The sequence below is a fragment of the Drosophila bipectinata genome, chromosome 2L (genome assembly GCF_030179905.1).
Source record: "Drosophila bipectinata strain 14024-0381.07 chromosome 2L, DbipHiC1v2, whole genome shotgun sequence".
Lineage (NCBI taxonomy): Eukaryota > Metazoa > Arthropoda > Insecta > Diptera > Drosophilidae > Drosophila > Drosophila bipectinata.
Genome location: NC_091736.1, coordinates 6311690 through 6331271, shown reverse-complemented (window position 1 = coordinate 6331271; position 19582 = coordinate 6311690). Strand labels below are relative to the sequence as shown.

The 19582-nt window shown below is 42.0% G+C and overlaps 2 protein-coding genes across 2 annotated transcripts; both read right to left on the bottom strand.

Annotated features, from left to right (window-relative positions):
* Positions 1 to 15751: 15751 nt before the first annotated feature.
* Positions 15752 to 17714, bottom strand: LOC138925852 (uncharacterized). The gene is made up of 2 exons (XM_070277381.1): positions 17386 to 17714; positions 15752 to 17226 (listed from the first exon to the last, which is right to left on the bottom strand). The coding sequence occupies exons 1-2, from the start codon at positions 17712 to 17714 to the stop codon at positions 15837 to 15839; spliced, it is 1719 nt and encodes a 572-aa protein (XP_070133482.1). The 3' UTR covers positions 15752 to 15836.
* A 330-nt stretch (positions 17715 to 18044) lies between these two features.
* Positions 18045 to 19494, bottom strand: Tbcc (Tubulin-binding cofactor C). Its single transcript, XM_017233494.3, has 2 exons — positions 19358 to 19494; positions 18045 to 19285 (listed from the first exon to the last, which is right to left on the bottom strand). The coding sequence occupies exon 2, from the start codon at positions 19270 to 19272 to the stop codon at positions 18190 to 18192; it is 1083 nt and encodes a 360-aa protein (XP_017088983.2). The 5' UTR covers positions 19273 to 19285; positions 19358 to 19494; the 3' UTR covers positions 18045 to 18189.
* Between the last annotated feature and the right edge of the window lie 88 nt (positions 19495 to 19582).

The window sequence follows — 19582 nt, the reverse complement described above, 5'->3', positions numbered from 1 at the left end:
AACAAGTAATAAGATTCAAACAGAATCCTTCACAATATCTTTTAGTTTAATGACTTCCATATAACTTTTTCCTTTTTAATTTCCTTTCAACACATCCATTTAACGACCTGCTGAAATCTCAACTAAAATTAAAAACAAGAAAAATGAAATTAAATGCAATGAACCATTAAACAGGCCCATAATCATTGATCTTTTAATCAATTTGGGCCGCCAATAAAACAGAGAAAAAGGTTGGGCACAAAAGCGAAAGCAAACGGCCAAACGGGCCAAAGGTCATAAAACACTTTGTCTATATATACACCAAAATATATATATCTATATAGAAGTTCACCTTTCGCTGAGCAGATTAGGCCAACTTTTAAATGGTTTTAATGTGCTTTTTATGGTCCGAGAGGTAGATCCCAGTCCCGCAACGGGAATCGTTTAACCTTCACGGCATATGAGTAATGAGAGTTTTAGTGGCCTGCATTGATTTTTCATTTTTAGCCCAGTCCTCTAAATGTTTTTTATGCCTTCTCCCTGAAAACTCTACCCTAATTACACAAACCTGTCATAAGATTAGAGGAGGGCAAAGTTTATTTCACTGCGAATCTTTTTTTCAGTTGCTTTTTGGTAGAAAAACTTCATGGACTCTGGAGGCTGTGTTATGACATTGTAACCGTCCGATAAGCAAATGTCAGAGTGGGTCAGAGAGAGGTCAGGGAAAGGGTCAAAGTTGCAGTAGCCTTCTGCCATTTGTCATTTAAATTTCCTACTAAAGCCCAAGAAAAATAATAATGGGATGGGAATCTATACAGATGAAAAAAATAAAGGATGTTTTTAAATAAAAACTATGAGATTACAAGGCCTTAAGAGCTATGTTTAACATATAATTATAGTAGAAATATTTATTTACTATTAATTTTTCAATTTCATACAAATTATAGAAACTTTTTCCCGGGTGCAGTGAAAATTTTGCATTTCATTCTGAGACTCTCCACCTCGCAACTCCCCTCCTGAAAACCTTTCCTTCATTTTCGGTTTTTATCTCCGGGGCCCGTTTCAGCTCCTCGAAACGAATAAAAAAAGTTGAAGTGAAAAAGTTAAGCAATTAACAAGCTGATAACTTTTTCGGGCCGACTTGCAGCCTTCGCTACTCAGTTTCTCCAATTTTCTCCCCAGCCTTTGTCCCATACAATGCGAACAAGCCCCAGCCGCGTCTTCGTGACTTTTCATTTACTGTTTGCATACAATTCGGTGTCAGTTTTCGAGGTCAACCCCTGAAGTCAGGGGCCTCTCAAGGCTTGATAACCCCCCGTGGGCTAAGAGTTTTATGGCCAAAAGGCTATGCGACTCCGGGCATAAAGCGGCCTATCCGGCGTATCCGGTTTTTATGTCCTCATACGGCATAATTGCGGCACGGTAATTGGCCTGACAATTGCGCTGAATGGGAATGCTTCGCTTCCCGCTTAAGTATCCTATTACAAAGAAAAAAAAAAATAAAATAAAGGTCTGAAAAGTTCTTTGTGCGAGTTTTATGTAAATATCCACAAAGATATAACCTTATCCAGCTATTGTGCAACAAAAATGTCAAACAATAAACGAGAAAACTGGTTTGGAGCTTTTAGATAAAAAGGAAAATTAAATAGAAAGACATTAAAAAAAGGTGTTTAGTGCAATTTTAAATTTAGAGAAATATAACGCTATTTAGCAAAGATAAACTAAAGATTCTTAAGCTATAAGTGGCATTTATTTGATCATATTCCCCCTCAAAGAAAAATGATTTATTTATTAGAGACACTATATTTCCAAATAAAACCCCAAATAAACCTCTTTGAAAATCATTAATATTTTATATAATCGTTTTGCTATCAAAATTATTCCTACTTAGAGGACATAAATATGTGATCAATAAATATAAAAAGACTCCAACCCCAACAAATAACTGCAAATCGCTTTATAGGACCGTCAACCCCTTTTATTTTTGGGTGACTATAATTCTGGGGGGGAATATACACGCCATTTGACACATTCCCCACCCAGCTAATGCTAATGCACAATTCTCGGGAGTTTATAAAACCAGATAAAAAGAAGAGGAACAACTGGGTAGATAGCCGGGAAGAGACAGTGGCAAAAAGATGGCCATCTTTATGCTGGGCCAAAAACTGACAGAAATAAAGTGAAGTTGGTCATAAATTTGCTTTTACGCCAAGATGACTTCATAAAGCGACAAATACGCAAAGCATAATGCCGAGTGCAGCCAACCCAAAATTTTTCGGGCTATAATACTAAGGAATAGGGGAGGAGCAGGAGGAGTGCCTGTAGATCCGTAGGAGAACTAAAGGGGCGTGGCAAGGAGGCGCCGCAATGCAGGCAACAAAAACTGTTGTGTTTTGTGTCTGGCTGCTGGCATTGTTGCTGCCACTGTCGCCGGATCAAGGAGGAGGAGAGTGGGTTGAAGAAAATAGGGGCGTAAATAGGGTAAGAAAGAGGGAAGAAAAGTCGAAGGGGGAGGGAGGCATGGCACAAATGCCTGTCGCCTTTTCCAGACATCGCTGATTTATATGCATGGCTCACATACTACGAGAAGAATCACAGGCAAAAAATGAGGAAAGTTTGGAATATTTGACAAAAATATAGTTATAGATATGAAAGGTAAAAGAAAGAAAGCCTTCCACAAAATGGTGATCAGAACTCTCAATCAATCCAAAACATTATTAAAATATCTTATTCTTTTGGACAAATAGTCCGATTTCCCTTTCAAACTATTCATTGAATATTTTTCGAGTGCACTCGACCACAGGGAAGGACGAAAAATCGTAGGAGCGGACCAAAGGGGCTCTGCCAGATAAGAGAGATGGGATGCACAGGCTAAAGCCGAGAGCTGAGGTGCTGCCACGCGCATTTTTCCGATTTTGCATTGCATACTTTTTGGGTGAACGCGTCGCTGCTCGGAGAATGTGAAACAGAGAAAGGTTTTCACGGAGCCAGGGAGTGGGTGCTGGGGTGCGGGGCAAACGTCTCGATTTTTTACTTTGAACACAAATATTGAACGTTTACATTACTCGGCTCCCCTACCCCATGACCCTTGGAGTCGCCTCCCCCTTGGAGTACCCCTTCCGAATGGTACGCATGAAAGCGTTGCAAGTCAGCAGCGTGAACGAAGAGAAATTGCCAAAACGAGCAGAGCAACAACAACAATGGGCACTGAAGTAAGGGAGCCTGGAAAAAGATAGCGATTCCATGGCCAGAAGAAGGACACCAGTACTTAGAGAATTTTGGATAATATACAAAGGTTTTTTTAATTTTTGAGATACCTTTTATATCCTAATATTTCTAATAATCTTATAACGTATCTTGAAATAATTTATTATTTTTGTTACCTTTCTTTCAGTGTAAGATTGGAGTACGGAAAGCGAGAACGGAATTGTGAACGTACATATAGTATATGCGCCAGAGGAAGTGGGATGGCATCGAGGTACAAGGAAAGAGACAGGAACATGGAGACTGAGAGACAGCAACAGAGCAGCTTACAAGCGCATTTCGATTATTGTTGATGTAATCATAATTTTTCATTTCCAAAGTAAACGATACCAGACCGCGGCTCTGCCCTTCATCTTCCTCCTTTCCATCCCATGCCCCTCTCACTTCATCGCCCATTTCCACGCCCCTTTTCGAGGGCATAAAGAATCGACGAGAATTAAACGAACTTTTCATTTATTTACATGAAAAGCATGAGAAACGCGTTTTAAACGCGTACCGCGTCAATGATTTAAGTAAACAAACAGCAAAAGGAGTGGAAAGTATTGAATCGAAGTTGAATATATCATGGAGTTGGTAATGCTTTATTTTTTAAAGCTTTTATAGTCATTTATAAAATTTAAAAACTGAAAATAAAATCATTCTTAAACAAGAAAGGAAAGCTAACTTCGGGCGGAGCCGAAGTTGATATACCCTTGCAGCTAAAACCGGATATATATCGCAAACATCGGATATAGTTGGCCGATCCTTATGATTACATCATAATAAAACCAATTAACTAAAATAAAAAATCTAAAAAAAATGTCCCAAACTTCTATCTTCAAAAACACGAAAGTTGGGTCATTTCCGATCGTTCAGTTATATGGCAGCTATAGGATATAGTCGGCCGATCCTATTGAAATTTGGTAGGATGGATCAACTGGCCAAAAATATAATCTGTATTAAGTTTCAGCTTTCTATCTTCAAAAACACGAAAGTTGGGTCATTTTCGATCGTTCAGTTATATGGCAGCTATAAGATATAGTCGGCCGATCCTTATGAAATTTGGCATGTCGTAATGTTTTGCCAAAAATAGCTTAATCCTGTAAAATTTGAACTCTCTAACTCTAAAAACACCAAAGTTATACCATTTCCGATCAATCCGTTATATGGCAGCTATAGGATATAGTCGGCCGATCCGGGCCGTTCCGACTTATATACTGCGTGCAAAAGAAAGAAGGGTGTGTGCAAAGTTTCAAGACGATAGCTTCAAAACTGAGAGACTAGTTCGCGTAGAAACAGACAGACAGACGGACAGACAGACGGACAGACAGACGGACAGACGGACAGACGGACAGACGGACATGCTCATATCAACTCAGGAGGTGATCCTGATCAAGAATATATATACTTTATAGGGTCGGAGATGTCTCCTTCACTGCGTTGCACACTTTTGGACAAAATTATAATACCCTCTGCAAGGGTATAACAATATATTCAAAAATAAATATTTATTTTATAAAACCAACTGGTACTCACCGGACACCCATTTCCTAGGGTATTAAAAAAAACAACAACAATCATGAAAGGCGGGAGCCGGATGACAAGGCCAGGCAGGCTCTGGCAGAGATTTTCGGTTTGGATTCGACTGCGGTTGCAAGGGGGGGTCATGGCCAATGCGGTGCGAAAGGGGAGGGCTTGCCGGCTGTCTTGCATCATTAATTACAATTTGAGCTGCACACGCAGAGTCGAGATCCCAGATTCACGGGAATTCACAGAAGGGAGTTGGGGTCACCGAAAATAAAAATCACAAAAAAAACTACAACAGACAAGCTGCGAATAAAAAAGGCGAGAAGAAAGTATGGCTTTATATAACCCAATCCTGGACAGTTGGCTGAAAAGCCTACCATACACCATACACCAAGGCTACATAGTAGACTCGTACATATATTAAAGTCGGTCTATATGTATATATGCGGATCCGGTCGTCTGTGGCTGTGCTGACATTTTAATTGCACTGCATGACTCCCGTAATTTGCTTAATTAATCAACGTTTTTACGCTTATCAATATCGGAAGGCGTTTTTAAAGGAATTCTGGAGGAAAATCCCAGCAGCCATTGAATAATTTGTCTTGTCAAAAAGTGCCCAACTAAGCAATATTGAAGAATTAATGGTTATAAAAGACAAAATCATTTTCTTTACAAAATCTGAAAGGAACATTTTTTTTTTTTAAAGGAAAGGAAATAATTTTGGGTGACACATGCGTTTTTAAATATAAATACTAAGGAAAAGATAGCCAACATGGCGTATAAGAAATATTTGCAGGGTTCTTTATAAGCTTGTACACTTAAGAATTATTAACTATTAGATATCAAACTTAACATCAATTATATTAGCTGTCTTAATAAATATCACTGACAACATGGCGTATGCTTAATTTTTCATAAAGACCCATATTTGTCGACATGGCGTATGAGTAATTTTTATGCATCAATGAACTTCTTTGTTTTCTTCAAATACAACAGCAAGTTTAGTTAACATTTTTAAACTTATAGTCTAAGCAAAAGCTTTTTCAATGCTATCGCAATATTGCACGACTGCTATTGCAACGCATTATGCTGCTTACCTTAATGCGTAAATTACCATCGTTGCCACATCAGCTGAGCCATAAAATCTGCACACAAAGGCATTTGCGGATTGGATGTGGGTCAAAGTTGGGAAGGCAATGTGGGTGGCGGCGCGGGAGCCAAGACAAAGACGAAGGCAGGTGACGCGGGTCGGTAATTTTGCAGTAATTGAAACCATCAAAGCATGGGTAATGCCATTTGTGCGAGAGCGAGTGGCAGAAAGAGGCAATTACAGGGACTACGATAATATTAATGCATGCGGAGGTGGTCACCATTGTTGAGGCCTCTCTCCTTATCGCAAATGCGGCGAATATTATCTGCGATAATGAGAAAACTAATTGTGAACTATGCAAATGTGGCAGAGCCAGATGCACCTGGCCACCTGTATTTGGGATGGTGCCGAGGTGTGCGGCGTGGCATGCCCCATGTGTGGGCGTATGCCGGCAAGTGTGAAAGCAATTAGATTTGACAGTTTATCGGGGTTCATTTGAATAAACGGAAATTGCAGGCTAAACAAACACAAGAGTTAGTAGTGAGTGGTAAGCAATAACAGTTTATAGTATTATTATAGGGTTACTAATAAAAAAATCTTGTTTCAAATAAGGTTTAGGTGTTCTTCTAACATCAAGAATCTAGGTCATGCTATTGAGTTGATGAAAGGGCTCCAACTAGAACAGCTAATCAATGTCTCTCTCCTAAACTCGCAACTCATCGCATTCATATCCTTACACCAGCTCTGTTGCACTTGGAAAAGTCCTTAATTTTGTGATTGGAGCAAAGTTGTCAGTCAGCTGATTTCGCTCTCAGTGAAACTTAAAGATTGCCCCCCACAAAATTTATCACACTGAAATTTACTCGAATTTGAATTTCAAATTGTTAGCCGATGTTCTTGTTGTTTCTGTTGTTAGTCCTGTGATCGGCCTGTGACGCCGCCGGCCTCTGACATTGTCGCTGCTGCTGAGCTGCCTGCCTCCGGGCTGCCGGCAGAGGTGTTGGGTATGAAAATTAATTCAAGCGAATTTCCAGACTTCCATCTGCTTGCTGAATGAAAATTACAGGTGAATTACTGGTAATACTGGTAAACGTCAGGCGTCAGATTGAAGCACTTGTGTCACATTATCTGCACTTCATTAGAAATTAGACGGAAGCAATTTGGGGCCACATTTAAATAGTTATTGGGTTATAGATTGGCCAAGGTAGATTCAATACGTCTATAAATGATTTACATTTGAATAACATTCTGGGACATTGTATTTCTAAATGTATTTAATAATTATATTAGCACTTGGTTTTGCAGATTGCAGATTTATAATACAGTTTGAAACAGTACAGTTTTAAAATCACTTCCGTTATAATTATAAGGTTTAAAAGACAATCGGATTTATAGTTTTCCCTATATTTAAACTACAAATTATTTAAATCTTAATTTTTAATAAAAAAGGCTATTCCTCTATGACTTTGCTGCGAATTTTTTATCTTTCATTAAACTTCAAACATATTTTTTAAACATCTATACAGTTTTAAAGCTATCGCTTAGAGTTTTAAAGTAACTGGATCTTAAAAGTGCATGGCCGCAGTCACGTTTCCGGTTTCTCTTTTCCCACTAATTTTCCCATATCCTTGCAACTACAGCAGCTAAGGAAAGGAAACCGCAATTTTGATTAAAGAACTTGGCTTTGTTGCTGCTTTTGTTTGTTTGCATGACTATGTTGCTGGATTTTCCTTGTTTTCAAGAAATAGACGAAAGCATATGGCTGCATTTACTGCTGAGGGAAAGTGAAAAACCCTCAATTGTCGGTTAGCTGTTGTGGCTTTTGAACTTATTTCCGTTCTTCTATTTTCTGACCCTGCCACGTGCTGAAATGTTGGCCAACTACTTTTACTTTTTCCCTCATTTTCCTACTTACCTTCTTGCTTCGTTTTATCGGTAGACTGGACAAATCTAATACTGACTGCTGTTTCTCACCTTTTGACAGCTCATTACATAACATGTCGCTCCTGCTCTCTGGGTTTCCCTTCTTTTCTCTCACCTGCCGACCGGTGCATAATGAACATATGTGTGTGGGTGTGTAAGTAATTTGGAGTTCAATTACCTCGCTAATATGAGATGTCGATATTGTCACAGTGGTAGGCACTTCCCATCTCCTTTTCACACACACTCCCTCAATGGTTGTTGCCCCCGTTGTTGCATGTAACTTGGATTCGTTAATTATTTTGACAGGCGGCCATGTTGACAACCGCACAAAGTCAACGGTGTGGGTTAACCGAGAAGGGGAGTACCCAAAACCGAAGATAATATACTCTTTAATATATTATTAAATTGTTTAAATAAATAAATATCTACAGAACTGATAAAGTTATAATATTTGTACTTCGAAGTAAAATAAAATTATTAATTTCGTTTTAAAAAGTTAATAATAAACAAAAACACATTAATACTGAAACCTTTAGATTTACTTTTCTTATGTTTTTTCAGAAAATAAGTAAGTAACTTATATAAAAGAAATACGCTACAAAAGTTCAGCTGCCCTCTTCAATAGCCACACATCAGAAGTAACAACTTGAGAAGTCCTGATGTAGCCACATGAAACTTGCATGAGTCCTGTCTGTTCCTCTGTCAGCTCCATTCCCTTCATGTTCTCATGCGCCTTCATCTCAATATAACCGTAATTTGTGTGGCAGCCCCAGCCATTTTGGCCAACCACTGATTATGCCACATCCGAAATGGACATGTCAAATTAACCGTTACATATGTATAAACAAAGCCAGCTACCAACAGTCGAATGTTTTTGAACTTTAACTTACTTACGACGAAACTTCTTTACTGGTAAAAAAATATTATTCAAAGAATAGCTTTAATAAAATGAGCGGATATGTCAACTTTCAGGACATTTGTATAAAACACTAACTTTAATAATAACAAAAATAATTTTTTCACTTTTAATCAATTTTTCTGAGTGATCCCCTTCAAAAATGGTCAAAATGCATGGGAGCCCAATATCACCCACCGCAAAGCCCATATCTTTGCCAATTTCCATCTGATCCTTGAGCGGAGTACCTTAATCGATTTGTGGGTCGATTCTCCACCAAGCTGCATCAAAATCTGAAAGAAAATTTTTTTTTCACTTTTTTGTCAATTTTTCTGATGGATCCCCTTCAAAAATGGTCAAAATGCATTGCAGCCCAATATCACCCACCGCAAAGCCCATATCTTTGCCAATTTCCATCTGATCCTTGAGCGGAGTACCTTAATCGATTTGTGGGTCGATTCTCCACCAAGCTGCATCAAAATCTGAAAGAAAATTTTTTTTTCACTTTTTTGTCAATTTTTCTGATGGACCCCCTTCAAAAATGGTCAAAATGCATGGGAGCCCAATATCACCCACCGCGAAGCCAATATCTTTGCTAATTTCCATCTGATCCTTGAGCGGAGTACCTTAATCGATTTGTGGGTCGATTCTCCATCAATCTGCATCAAAATCTGAACACAAATTATTTTTTAAATTTTTTGTCAATTTTTCTGATGGACCCCCTTCAAAAATGGTCAAAATGCATGGGAGCCCAATATCACCCACCGCGAAGCCCATATCTTTGCCAATTTCTATCTGATCCTTGAGCGGAGTACCTTAATCGATTTGTGGGTCGATTCTCCACCAATCTGCATCAAAATCTGAACACAAATTATTTTTTAAATTTTTTGTCAATTTTTCTGATGGATCCCCTTCAACAATGCTGAAAAATGCATGGGTGCCCAATATCACCCACCGCGAAGCCCATATCTTTGCCAATTTCCATCTGATCCTTGAGCGGAGTACCTAAATCGATTTGTGGGTCGATTCTCCATCAATCTGCATCAAAATCTGAAAGAAAATTATTTTTTCACTTTTTTGTCAATTTTTCTGATGGACCCCCTTCAAAAATGGTCAAAATGCATGGGAGCCCAATATCACCCACGGCGAAGCCCATATCTTTGCCAATTTCCATCTGATCCTTGAGCGGAGTACCTTAATCGATTTGTGGGTCGATTCTCCACCAATCTGCATCAAAATCTGAACACAAATTATTTTTTAAATTTTTTGTCAATTTTTCTGATGGACCCCCTTCAAAAATGGTCAAAATGCATGGGAGCCCAATATCACCCACCGCGAAGCCCATATCTTTGCCAATTTCCATCTGATCCTTGAGCGGAGTACCTTAATCGATTTGTGGGTCGATTCTCCATCAATCTGCATCAAAATCTGAACACAAATTATTTTTTAAATTTTTTGTCAATTTTTCTGATGGACCCCCTTCAAAAATGGTCAAAATGAATGGGAGCCCAATATCACCCACCGCGAAGCCCATATCTTTGCCAATTTCCATCTGATCCTTGAGCGGAGTACCTAAATCGATTTGTGGGTCGATTCTCCATCAATCTGCATCAAAATCTGAAAGAAAATTTTTTTTCACTTTTTTGTCAATTTTTCTGATGGACCCCCTTCAAAAATGGTCAAAATGCATGGGAGCCCAATATCACCCACCGCGAAGCCCATATCTTTGCCAATTTCTATCTGATCCTTGAGCGGAGTACCTTAATCGATTTGTGGGTCGATTCTCCACCAATCTGCATCAAAATCTAAACACAAATTATTTTTTAAATTTTTTGTCAATTTTTCTGATGGATCCCCTTCAAAAATGCTGAAAAATGCATGGGTGCCCAATATCACCCACCGCGAAGCCCATATCTTTGCCAATTTCCATCTGATCCTTGAGCGGAGTACCTAAATCGATTTGTGGGTCGATTCTCCATCAATCTGCATCAAAATCTGAAAGAAAATTTTTTTTCACTTTTTTGTCAATTTTTCTGATGGACCCCCTTCAAAAATGGTCAAAATGCATGGGAGCCCAATATCACCCACCGCGAAGCCCATATCTTTGCCAATTTCCATCTGATCCTTGAACGGAATACCTTAAACGATTTGTAGGTCCATTCTCCACCAATCTGCATCAAAATCTAAACACAAATTATTTTTTAAATTTTTTGTCAATTTTTCTGATGGACCCCCTTCAAAAATGGTCAAAATGCATGGGAGCCCAATATCACCCACCGCGAAGCCCATATCTTTGCCAATTTCCATCTGATCCTTGAGCGGAGTACCTTAATCGATTTGTGGGTCGATTCTCCACCAATCTGCATCAAAATCTGAACACAAATTATTTTTTAAATTTTTTGTCAATTTTTCTGATGGATCCCCTTCAACAATGCTGAAAAATGCATGGGTGCCCAATATCACCCACCGCGAAGCCCATATCTTTGCCAATTTCCATCTGATCCTTGAGCGGAGTACCTAAATCGATTTGTGGGTCGATTCTCCATCAATCTGCATCAAAATCTGAAAGAAAATTTTTTTTCACTTTTTTGTCAATTTTTCTGATGGATCCCCTTCAAAAATGGTCAAAATGCATGGGAGCCCAATATCACCCACGGCGAAGCCCATATCTTTGCCAATTTCCATCTGATCCTTGAGCGGAGTACCTTAATCGATTTGTGGGTCGATTCTCCACCAATCTGCATCAAAATCTGAACACAAATTATTTTTTAAATTTTTTGTCAATTTTTCTGATGGACCCCCTTCAAAAATGGTCAAAATGCATGGGAGCCCAATATCACCCACCGCGAAGCCCATATCTTTGCCAATTTCCATCTGATCCTTGAGCGGAGTACCTTAATCGATTTGTGGGTCGATTCTCCATCAATCTGCATCAAAATCTGAAAGAAAATTATTTTTTCACATTTTTGTCAATTTTTCTGATGGACCCCCTTCAAAAATGGTCAAAATGCATGGGAGCCCAATATCACCCACCGCTAAGCCCATATCTTTGCCAATTTCCATCTGATCCTTGAACGGAATACCTTAAACGATTTGTAGGTCCATTCTCCACCAATCTGCATCAAAATCTAAACACAAATTATTTTTTAAATTTTTTGTCAATTTTTCTGATGGACCCCCTTCAAAAATGGTCAAAATGCATGGGAGCCCAATATCACCCACCGCGAAGCCCATATCTTTGCCAATTTCTATCTGATCCTTGAGCGGAGTACCTTAATCGATTTGTGGGTCGATTCTCCACCAATCTGCATCAAAATCTAAACACAAATTATTTTTTACATTTTTTGTCAATTTTTCTGATGGACCCCCTTCAAAAATGGTCAAAATGAATGGGAGCCCAATATCACCCACCGCGAAGCCCATATCTTTGCCAATTTCCATCTGATCCTTGAGCGGAGTACCTAAATCGATTTGTGGGTCGATTCTCCATCAATCTGCATCAAAATCTGAAAGAAAATTATTTTTTCACTTTTTTGTCAATTTTTCTGATGGACCCCCTTCAAAAATGGTCAAAATGCATGGGAGCCCAATATCACCCACCGCGAAGCCCATATCTTTGCCAATTTCCATCTGATCCTTGAACGGAATACCTTAAACGATTTGTAGGTCCATTCTCCACCAATCTGCATCAAAATCTAAACACAAATTATTTTTTAAATTTTTTGTCAATTTTTCTGATGGACCCCCTTCAAAAATGGTCAAAATGAATGGGAGCCCAATATCACCCACCGCGAAGCCCATATCTTTGCCAATTTCCATCTGATCCTTGAGCGGAGTACCTTTTTTTTTTTTTTTTTTTTATATACTTTATTAGTCTCAACAACAATAGTTTAACGTACTTAGCATAACATAACATAAAAAGGGGGGGGGGGGGGGGGGGGGGGGGGTTTGTGGTTGGTCGTGGGTAATGGACAGTAAGGGCTTGTAGACGGACGGGACGACCGTTAGGCATTGCTTCGCCCGCAGCAGGCCCCAACTCTCCACCCTACCGCCTCTCCTGCTCGATGCTCCTGAGCCTCTGCATTAACGCTGCAGCGAAGGATGCTACTGCGTCCCACAGCATCTGGGTTTCCAGCATTGTCTCCACAAGGTTTCCTGGGTGGAGTGAGCGGCCCGCCGTCGCCTCCAGTCGGTGGCGCTCTCGTGCAAACCGGCGGCACTCGAAGACAACGTGCTTGGCGTCCTCGACTACCGATCTCCCGCACTCCGGGCACCAGTCCTCCTCCGCGTGGCCAAAACGCTTTAGGTATTGCCGGAAGCAGCCATGACCACTCAATACCTGCGTCAGGTAAAAATCGACCTGTCCGTGGCTTCGAGACACCCACCTTCTAAGATTGGGGATGAGAGTGTACGTCCATCTTCCTTTCGTCGATGAGTCCCAGCAGTCCTGCCAGGCTGTGAGCGACCTCTCCTTGGCCTCCTCCATTGTAGATATATCAAGGGCGCCACCAGCAACCTCATAACGAGCGCGAGCTTCCTTTAGCTCCTTAAGCTCTCGAGCGCGCTCTTTCAGCGGGACCATCCCCGCGATGACCAGGATGGCGTCGTCGGAGACTGTCCTGAAGCCGGACGCCACCCTTATTGCTCCCAGCCTGTACGCTGCGTCAACTCCTCTTCTGTAGCTGGGCGTATTCATCGCCTCAGCCCAGATGGGAGCCGCGTACAGAAGTTGCGCCGAGGCAACGCTCACGAGGAGCCTTCTCCTGTTCTGCTTTGGTCCTCTGGTATTGAGGAGGATCCGGGTGAGGCCCCTGATAGTGGCTGCAGCCTTGCCCTGGATATATTCTAGGTGCTCACGGAAGGAGAGCCGGGCGTCGATCATCACCCCCAGATATTTGATGGCCCGCTGGGAGGTTATGGCCATTCCACCAACCTGAATCGTCGCCGTTTCTAGAACCTTGCGGCTGCTGACCAGCACCGCTTCCGTCTTTTGTGGGGCTAGGCTTAGTCCCGCATTTTGGAGCCACTGTTCCATTGATTCAATCGCCTTGTTCGCCGCTCTCACCGCTTCCTCCTTATGTTTGGCCACAACTACCAACGCTACGTCGTCTGCGAAGCCGACGACGTCGCATCCCGCTGGGAGCTGCAGTCTCAGGATCCCGTCATACATGGCGTTCCACAGCAGCGGTCCCAGGACCGATCCTTGGGGCACACCTGCCGTGACGCCGTAGGTCTCCGTGCCCATGTCCGTGTCGACAAGTAGGACCCTGCAGCTGAAGTAGCTGCTGACAACGTTCATTATAGAATTGGGGACGTTGAACCGCCTTAGGGCTGCCAGGGTATTGCTCCAGTCCGCCGTGTTGAACGCGTTCCTGATGTCCAGGGTGACTATTAGGCAGTATTGCTTGGAGCCACCCTTCCACCTAGTTCCTGCTATTGCGTTTCGAGCAATTCCAACCACCGCTGCTATGGCATCCACTGTGGACCTTCCCTTCCGGAACCCGTACTGCTTTGGCGACAGCCCTCCCGCCTCCTCTATTGCGGCTTCGAGCCTCGAAGCGATCACCCTCTCGAAAACCTTGCCCGTTGTGTCCAGCAGGCAGATTGGCCTATAGGACGACGCCTCCTCCCTTGGTTTCCCTGGTTTTTGTAGCAGCAGGAGCTTCTGCACCTTCCACCTGGTGGGAAAGGTGCCTTCGCGGATGCATCTGTTGAACAGCTCCGCAAAACTTCCCGGCTGCAGTGCCAGAGCCAGTTTCAGGGCTCGGTTAGGAACCGAGTCCGGGCCGGGTGCTTTGTTGGGGGCCAGGCCTCTCCCTATGGCCAGGGAGCGGAGTACCTAAATCGATTTGTGGGTCGATTCTCCATCAATCTGCATCAAAATCTGAAAGAAAATTTTTTTTCACTTTTTTGTCAATTTTTCTGATGGATCCCCTTCAAAAATGGTCAAAATGCATGGGTGCCCAATATCACCCACCGCGAAGCCCATATCTTTGCCAATTTCCATCTGATCCTTGAGCGGAGTACCTAAATCGATTTGTGGGTCGATTCTCCATCAATCTGCATCAAAATCTGAAAGAAAATTTTTTTTCACTTTTTTGTCAATTTTTCTGATGGATCCCCTTCAAAAATGGTCAAAATGCATGGGTGCCCAATATCACCCACCGCGAAGCCCATATCTTTGCCAATTTCCATCTGATCCTTGAGCGGAGTACCTAAATCGATTTGTGGGTCGATTCTCCATCAATCTGCATCAAAATCTGAAAGAAAATTTTTTTTCACTTTTTTGTCAATTTTTCTGATGGATCCCCTTCAAAAATGGTCAAAATGCATGGGAGCCCAATATCACCCACGGCGAAGCCCATATCTTTGCCAATTTCTATCTGATCCTTGAGCGGAGTACCTTAATCGATTTGTGGGTCGATTCTCCACCAATCTGCATCAAAATCTAAACACAAATTATTTTTTAAATTTTTTGTCAATTTTTCTGATGGATCCCCTTCAAAAATGCTGAAAAATGCATGGGTGCCCAATATCACCCACCGCGAAGCCCATATCTTTGCCAATTTCCATCTGATCCTTGAGCGGAGTACCTAAATCGATTTGTGGGTCGATTCTCCATCAATCTGCATCAAAATCTGAAAGAAAATTTTTTTTCACTTTTTTGTCAATTTTTCTGATGGATCCCCTTCAAAAATGGTCAAAATGCATGGGAGCCCAATATCACCCACGGCGAAGCCCATATCTTTGCCAATTTCTATCTGATCCTTGAGCGGAGTACCTTAATCGATTTGTGGGTCGATTCTCCACCAATCTGCATCAAAATCTAAACACAAATTATTTTTTAAATTTTTTGTCAATTTTTCTGATGGACCCCCTTCAAAAATGGTCAAAATGCATGGGTGCCCAATATCACCCACCGCGAAGCCCATATCTTTGCCAATTTCCATCTGATCCTTGAGCGGAGTACCTTAATCGATTTGTGGGTCGATTCTCCATCAACCTGCATCAAAATCTGGAAGAAAATTATTTTTTTATTTTATTATTTTAACATATATAATAATAATTATAATAATTATAAACATATAATTTTTTTCAAAAATTTTCCGATGCACTCCCTATAGTAATGTTGGTAAATGCATAATAGTGCCAATATTTCGATCCTTCGGCCTTCCGATCCTATTTCGAAGCCTCGGATTCGGCCGCGGCCTCGGACTCGGACTTGGACTCTGCTTCGGATTCGGCCGCGGCCTCGGCCTCGGCCTCCTGCTTGGCTCTTTTATCAGCCATTGCCTTCTGCTCGGCTTCTTGCAGAGCCATCATATCTTCTTCGTAGATGTCGGCCAGAAGCGGCTCGTTGTCCGGAACAGAGGTTTTCTCGCTGAACTCCTGTCCATCTGGGTACCACCGTAACTTTATGGGTTTGGTTTTTTCCTCGGCCTCGGCCTGCTGCTTGGCTCTTTTATCAGCCTTTGCCTTCTGCGCGGCTTTTTCTTGCAGAGCCAGAATATCTTTTTCATAGATGTCGGCCAGAAGCGGCTCGTTGTCCGGAACAGAGGTTCTCTCGCAGAACTTCTGTCTATCTGGATTCCAGCAAATCTCGTAGGCCGAGAAAATTAAACGTTTATTAAAGATTTCCGGAATATAACGGCAGGAGATCCATATCTTCAATTCATTGATGTCCTCGGGAAGGCCCTCCATCACACCACATGCGTTGCGTCCGTGGTCCTTGTATATCACGTACCCGGTTATATTGGCATTACGGCAGCGCTCCAGCAACCGCTGTTTGAAGTGATTGCGGCGCATAATGTGGTGCAACTCGAACTCGGTCCGCATCACCTTATTATCGAATAACTTCGAAGACTTTTCGGGTTTGGTTTTTTCCTCGGCCTCAGCCTTTGCCTTCTGCTCGGCTTCTTCTTGCAGAGCCATAATATCTTTTTCGTGGATGTCGGCCAGAAGCGGCTCGTTGTCCGGAACAGAGGTTCTCTCGCTGAACTCCTGGCTATCTGGGTTCCAGCAAATCTTTATGGGTTTGGTTTTTTCCTCGGCCTCAGCCTTTGCCTTCTGCTCGGGTTCTTCTTGCAGAGCCATAATATCTTTTTCGTGGATGTCGGCCAGAAGCGGCTCGTCCGGAACAGAGGTTCTCTCGCAGAACTCCTGTCTATCTGGATTCCGGCAAATCTCGTAGGCCGAGAAAATTAAACCTTTATTAAAGATCTCCGGAATATACCTGCAGGAGATCCACATCTTCAATTCATTAATGTCCTCGGGTAGGCCCTCCATCACACCACATGCGTTGCGTCCGTGGTCCTTGTATATCACGTACCCGGTTATATTGGCATTACGGCAGCGCTCCAGCAACCGCTGTTTGAAGTGATTGCGGCGCATAATGTGGTGCAACTCGAACTCGGTCCGCATCACCTTATTATCGAATAACTTCGAAGACTTTTCGGGTTTGGTTTTTTCCTCGGCCTCAGCCTTTGCCTTCTGCTCGGCTTCTTCTTGCAGAGCCTTAATATCTTCTTCGTGGATGTCGGCCAGAAGCGGCTCGTTGTCCGGAACAGAGGTTCTCTCGCTGAACTCCTGTCTGTCTGGGTTTAAGCAAATCTTTATGGGTTTGGTTTTTTCCTCGGCCTCAGCCTTTGCCTTCTGCTCGGCTTCTTCTTGCAGAGCCATCATATCTTCTTTGTAGATGTCGGCCAGAAGCGGCTCGTCCGGAACAGAGGTTCTCTCGCAGAACTCCTGTCTATCTGGATTCCGGCAAATCTCGTAGGCCGAGAAAATTAAACCTTTATTAAAGGTCTCCGGAATATACCTGCAGGAGATCCACATCTTCAATTCATTGATGTCCTCGGGTAGGCCCTCCATCACACCACATGCGTTGCGTCCGTGGTTCTTGTATATCACGTACCCGGTTATATTGGCATTACGGCAGCGCTCTTGCAAACGCCGTTTGAAGTGATTGCGGCAAATAAAGTGGTGCAACTCGAACTCGGTCCGCATCACCTTATTATCTAATAACTTCGAAGACTTTTCGGGTTTGGTTTTTTCCATTTTAATTTTCAAAAAAATGTTTATTATTCCAATTGGTGACTCTTATTTTTATGAATAGCTCCGTATTTTGTGAGGTTTCGAAACGACTGAGGTCTGATCACAAAGCCACAGCTACTTAGGTTTGAGTGGCCAGTCATGGACTACTTTGTTACGTTTTTATACCTGGTACTTGTAGAATAAAAGGGTACATTGAAGTCGTGTGAATATACAGAAGGATTCATCTCCGACTTCATAAAGTCTTCATCCATAAAGTTGGCAAAGACATAGATTTCGGAAAGCCTTAAACAATTCCTAAACATAAGCACACAGATTTTGTTTACAAGATTCATTTATTCAACACTCTTAGAGCTATTTACACAGATCGCATTAGGGTATTTAAGTTCCCAGTTTTTGGAGGCAGCAGCAGTTCCCAGAGAAGCCAGCCCAGGATGAGTCCGTAGGCCAGCCAGGCTAACTGCTGCCGCCGATGCCGCCACTAGATAATCGAAGGATCCTTGACTCCCAAGTGATCCTCTTTATGTTCATTGTTATTGTTGTTGCTGATGAAATCCCGACGGAATGCGTTCCAATTGGGATCCGGATAGTCCTTTAACAAACTCCAGTTGGGAGAAGGAACATCTGGCGAGAGCCAATTAAAATCAGCCACATCTGTGTAGTTATTTTGCGATTTGTTCAACCCGGAGGACAAATAGTCAGACTCTATTTCGGGATAATCATAATTGTATTCACCGATTTCGATGCCTTGGCAATCTTCAACAATCGCCCGACACGTAACATGCAGGTATATCCTTGTCAACTGAGAGGAGTGCAATCTCAACTGCTGACAAGCTATGGCAATAGTGCATTTATCCATATTCTCAGCGAAGAAGGATCGAGCGATGGGCCCACAAAGCAGGGTGCAGTTTGATGCCTTGGAGACCTGAACGGATCCCGGATGCCCTTGCAGTTCCAGCAAACAATGACTAACATTGGATATTGTTATATCCTGGCCATTGACTTGGCCGCTTTTAAGGACAATGTGTTCGTTTTTTCGGTTCGATACAGTCCAGCTAAAGTTGGAACCTAGTTTCTGTTGACTTTTTGGTGCCTTGGAATCAACGGAGTCTATGTCAGCAGCGGGTTTCTGTTTGGGAGCTGTTTTCTTGCCACTAAACCCGAACTTTTTCTTGGGCATCAGGCGCTGGCGTACCTCTTCATTGGTTGAGGTTAGAGTATTGAGGATATTCTGACAGGACTTGATCTTAAAGTCCGACAAGAACATTGTGGAAGCTGTGAGATATCTCTGTAATTCCTGTATCTGCAGGGTAATGTCCGCAAAGTTCTGGCTCAAGTCTGTGGGTGGGGCGTCTCCGCTGCTGGATTGCAGTTTCTTTAATCGCTGTTCAATATCAAAAGCACGTTGTCCAAAGGCTTGAGCAAAATAGTCCACGCCCTCGTTCTGCACAGACTCCTTGGATCGCTGCTCCGATTTCACATCCAAATAGTTTTGTCGGTCCTTGTTACGCTTATTTAATCTCTCTAGGACTTGGTCCTTTCGATTTCCTGAGTCGTCATCCATTCTTTGGAACTATCTGTAAGACGAAAATCTGGTTAAAAATCAATTTCCAGAGGAAAACTTCTTTTTTGTGGGCGAAATGAATCACCGTTGTTGTTGTTTTCCTTCAGAAGTTGCGCAGCTGCAGGAAAAATCCGGAAAATTCCGTAATTATTTGACTGGTAAGACAATTCTCCGAGTTATCCTTTATTGCTCTTTACAAAACCTGAACATTATTTATTAATTTATATACCTGTTTTATGTTAAAATGTAAATAACAATAAATATTTATCGCAGCTGCTCCCAAAAACAAAACAGTGTGGCCAAAGAATAC

Bases quoted from the DNA above. Each gene is read 5' to 3' on its own strand.
- LOC138925852 (XM_070277381.1), bottom strand. From the start codon at position 17,714: ATGGAAAAAACCAAACCCGAAAAGTCTTCGAAGTTATTAGATAATAAG. The intron at 17,227-17,385 runs CTCTGTTCCGGA...CAGCGAGAGAAC, and splicing joins CAGGAGTTCTGCGAGAGAAC to CTCTGTTCCGGACAACGAGC.
- Tbcc (XM_017233494.3), bottom strand. From the start codon at position 19,272: ATGGATGACGACTCAGGAAATCGAAAGGACCAAGTCCTAGAGAGATTA.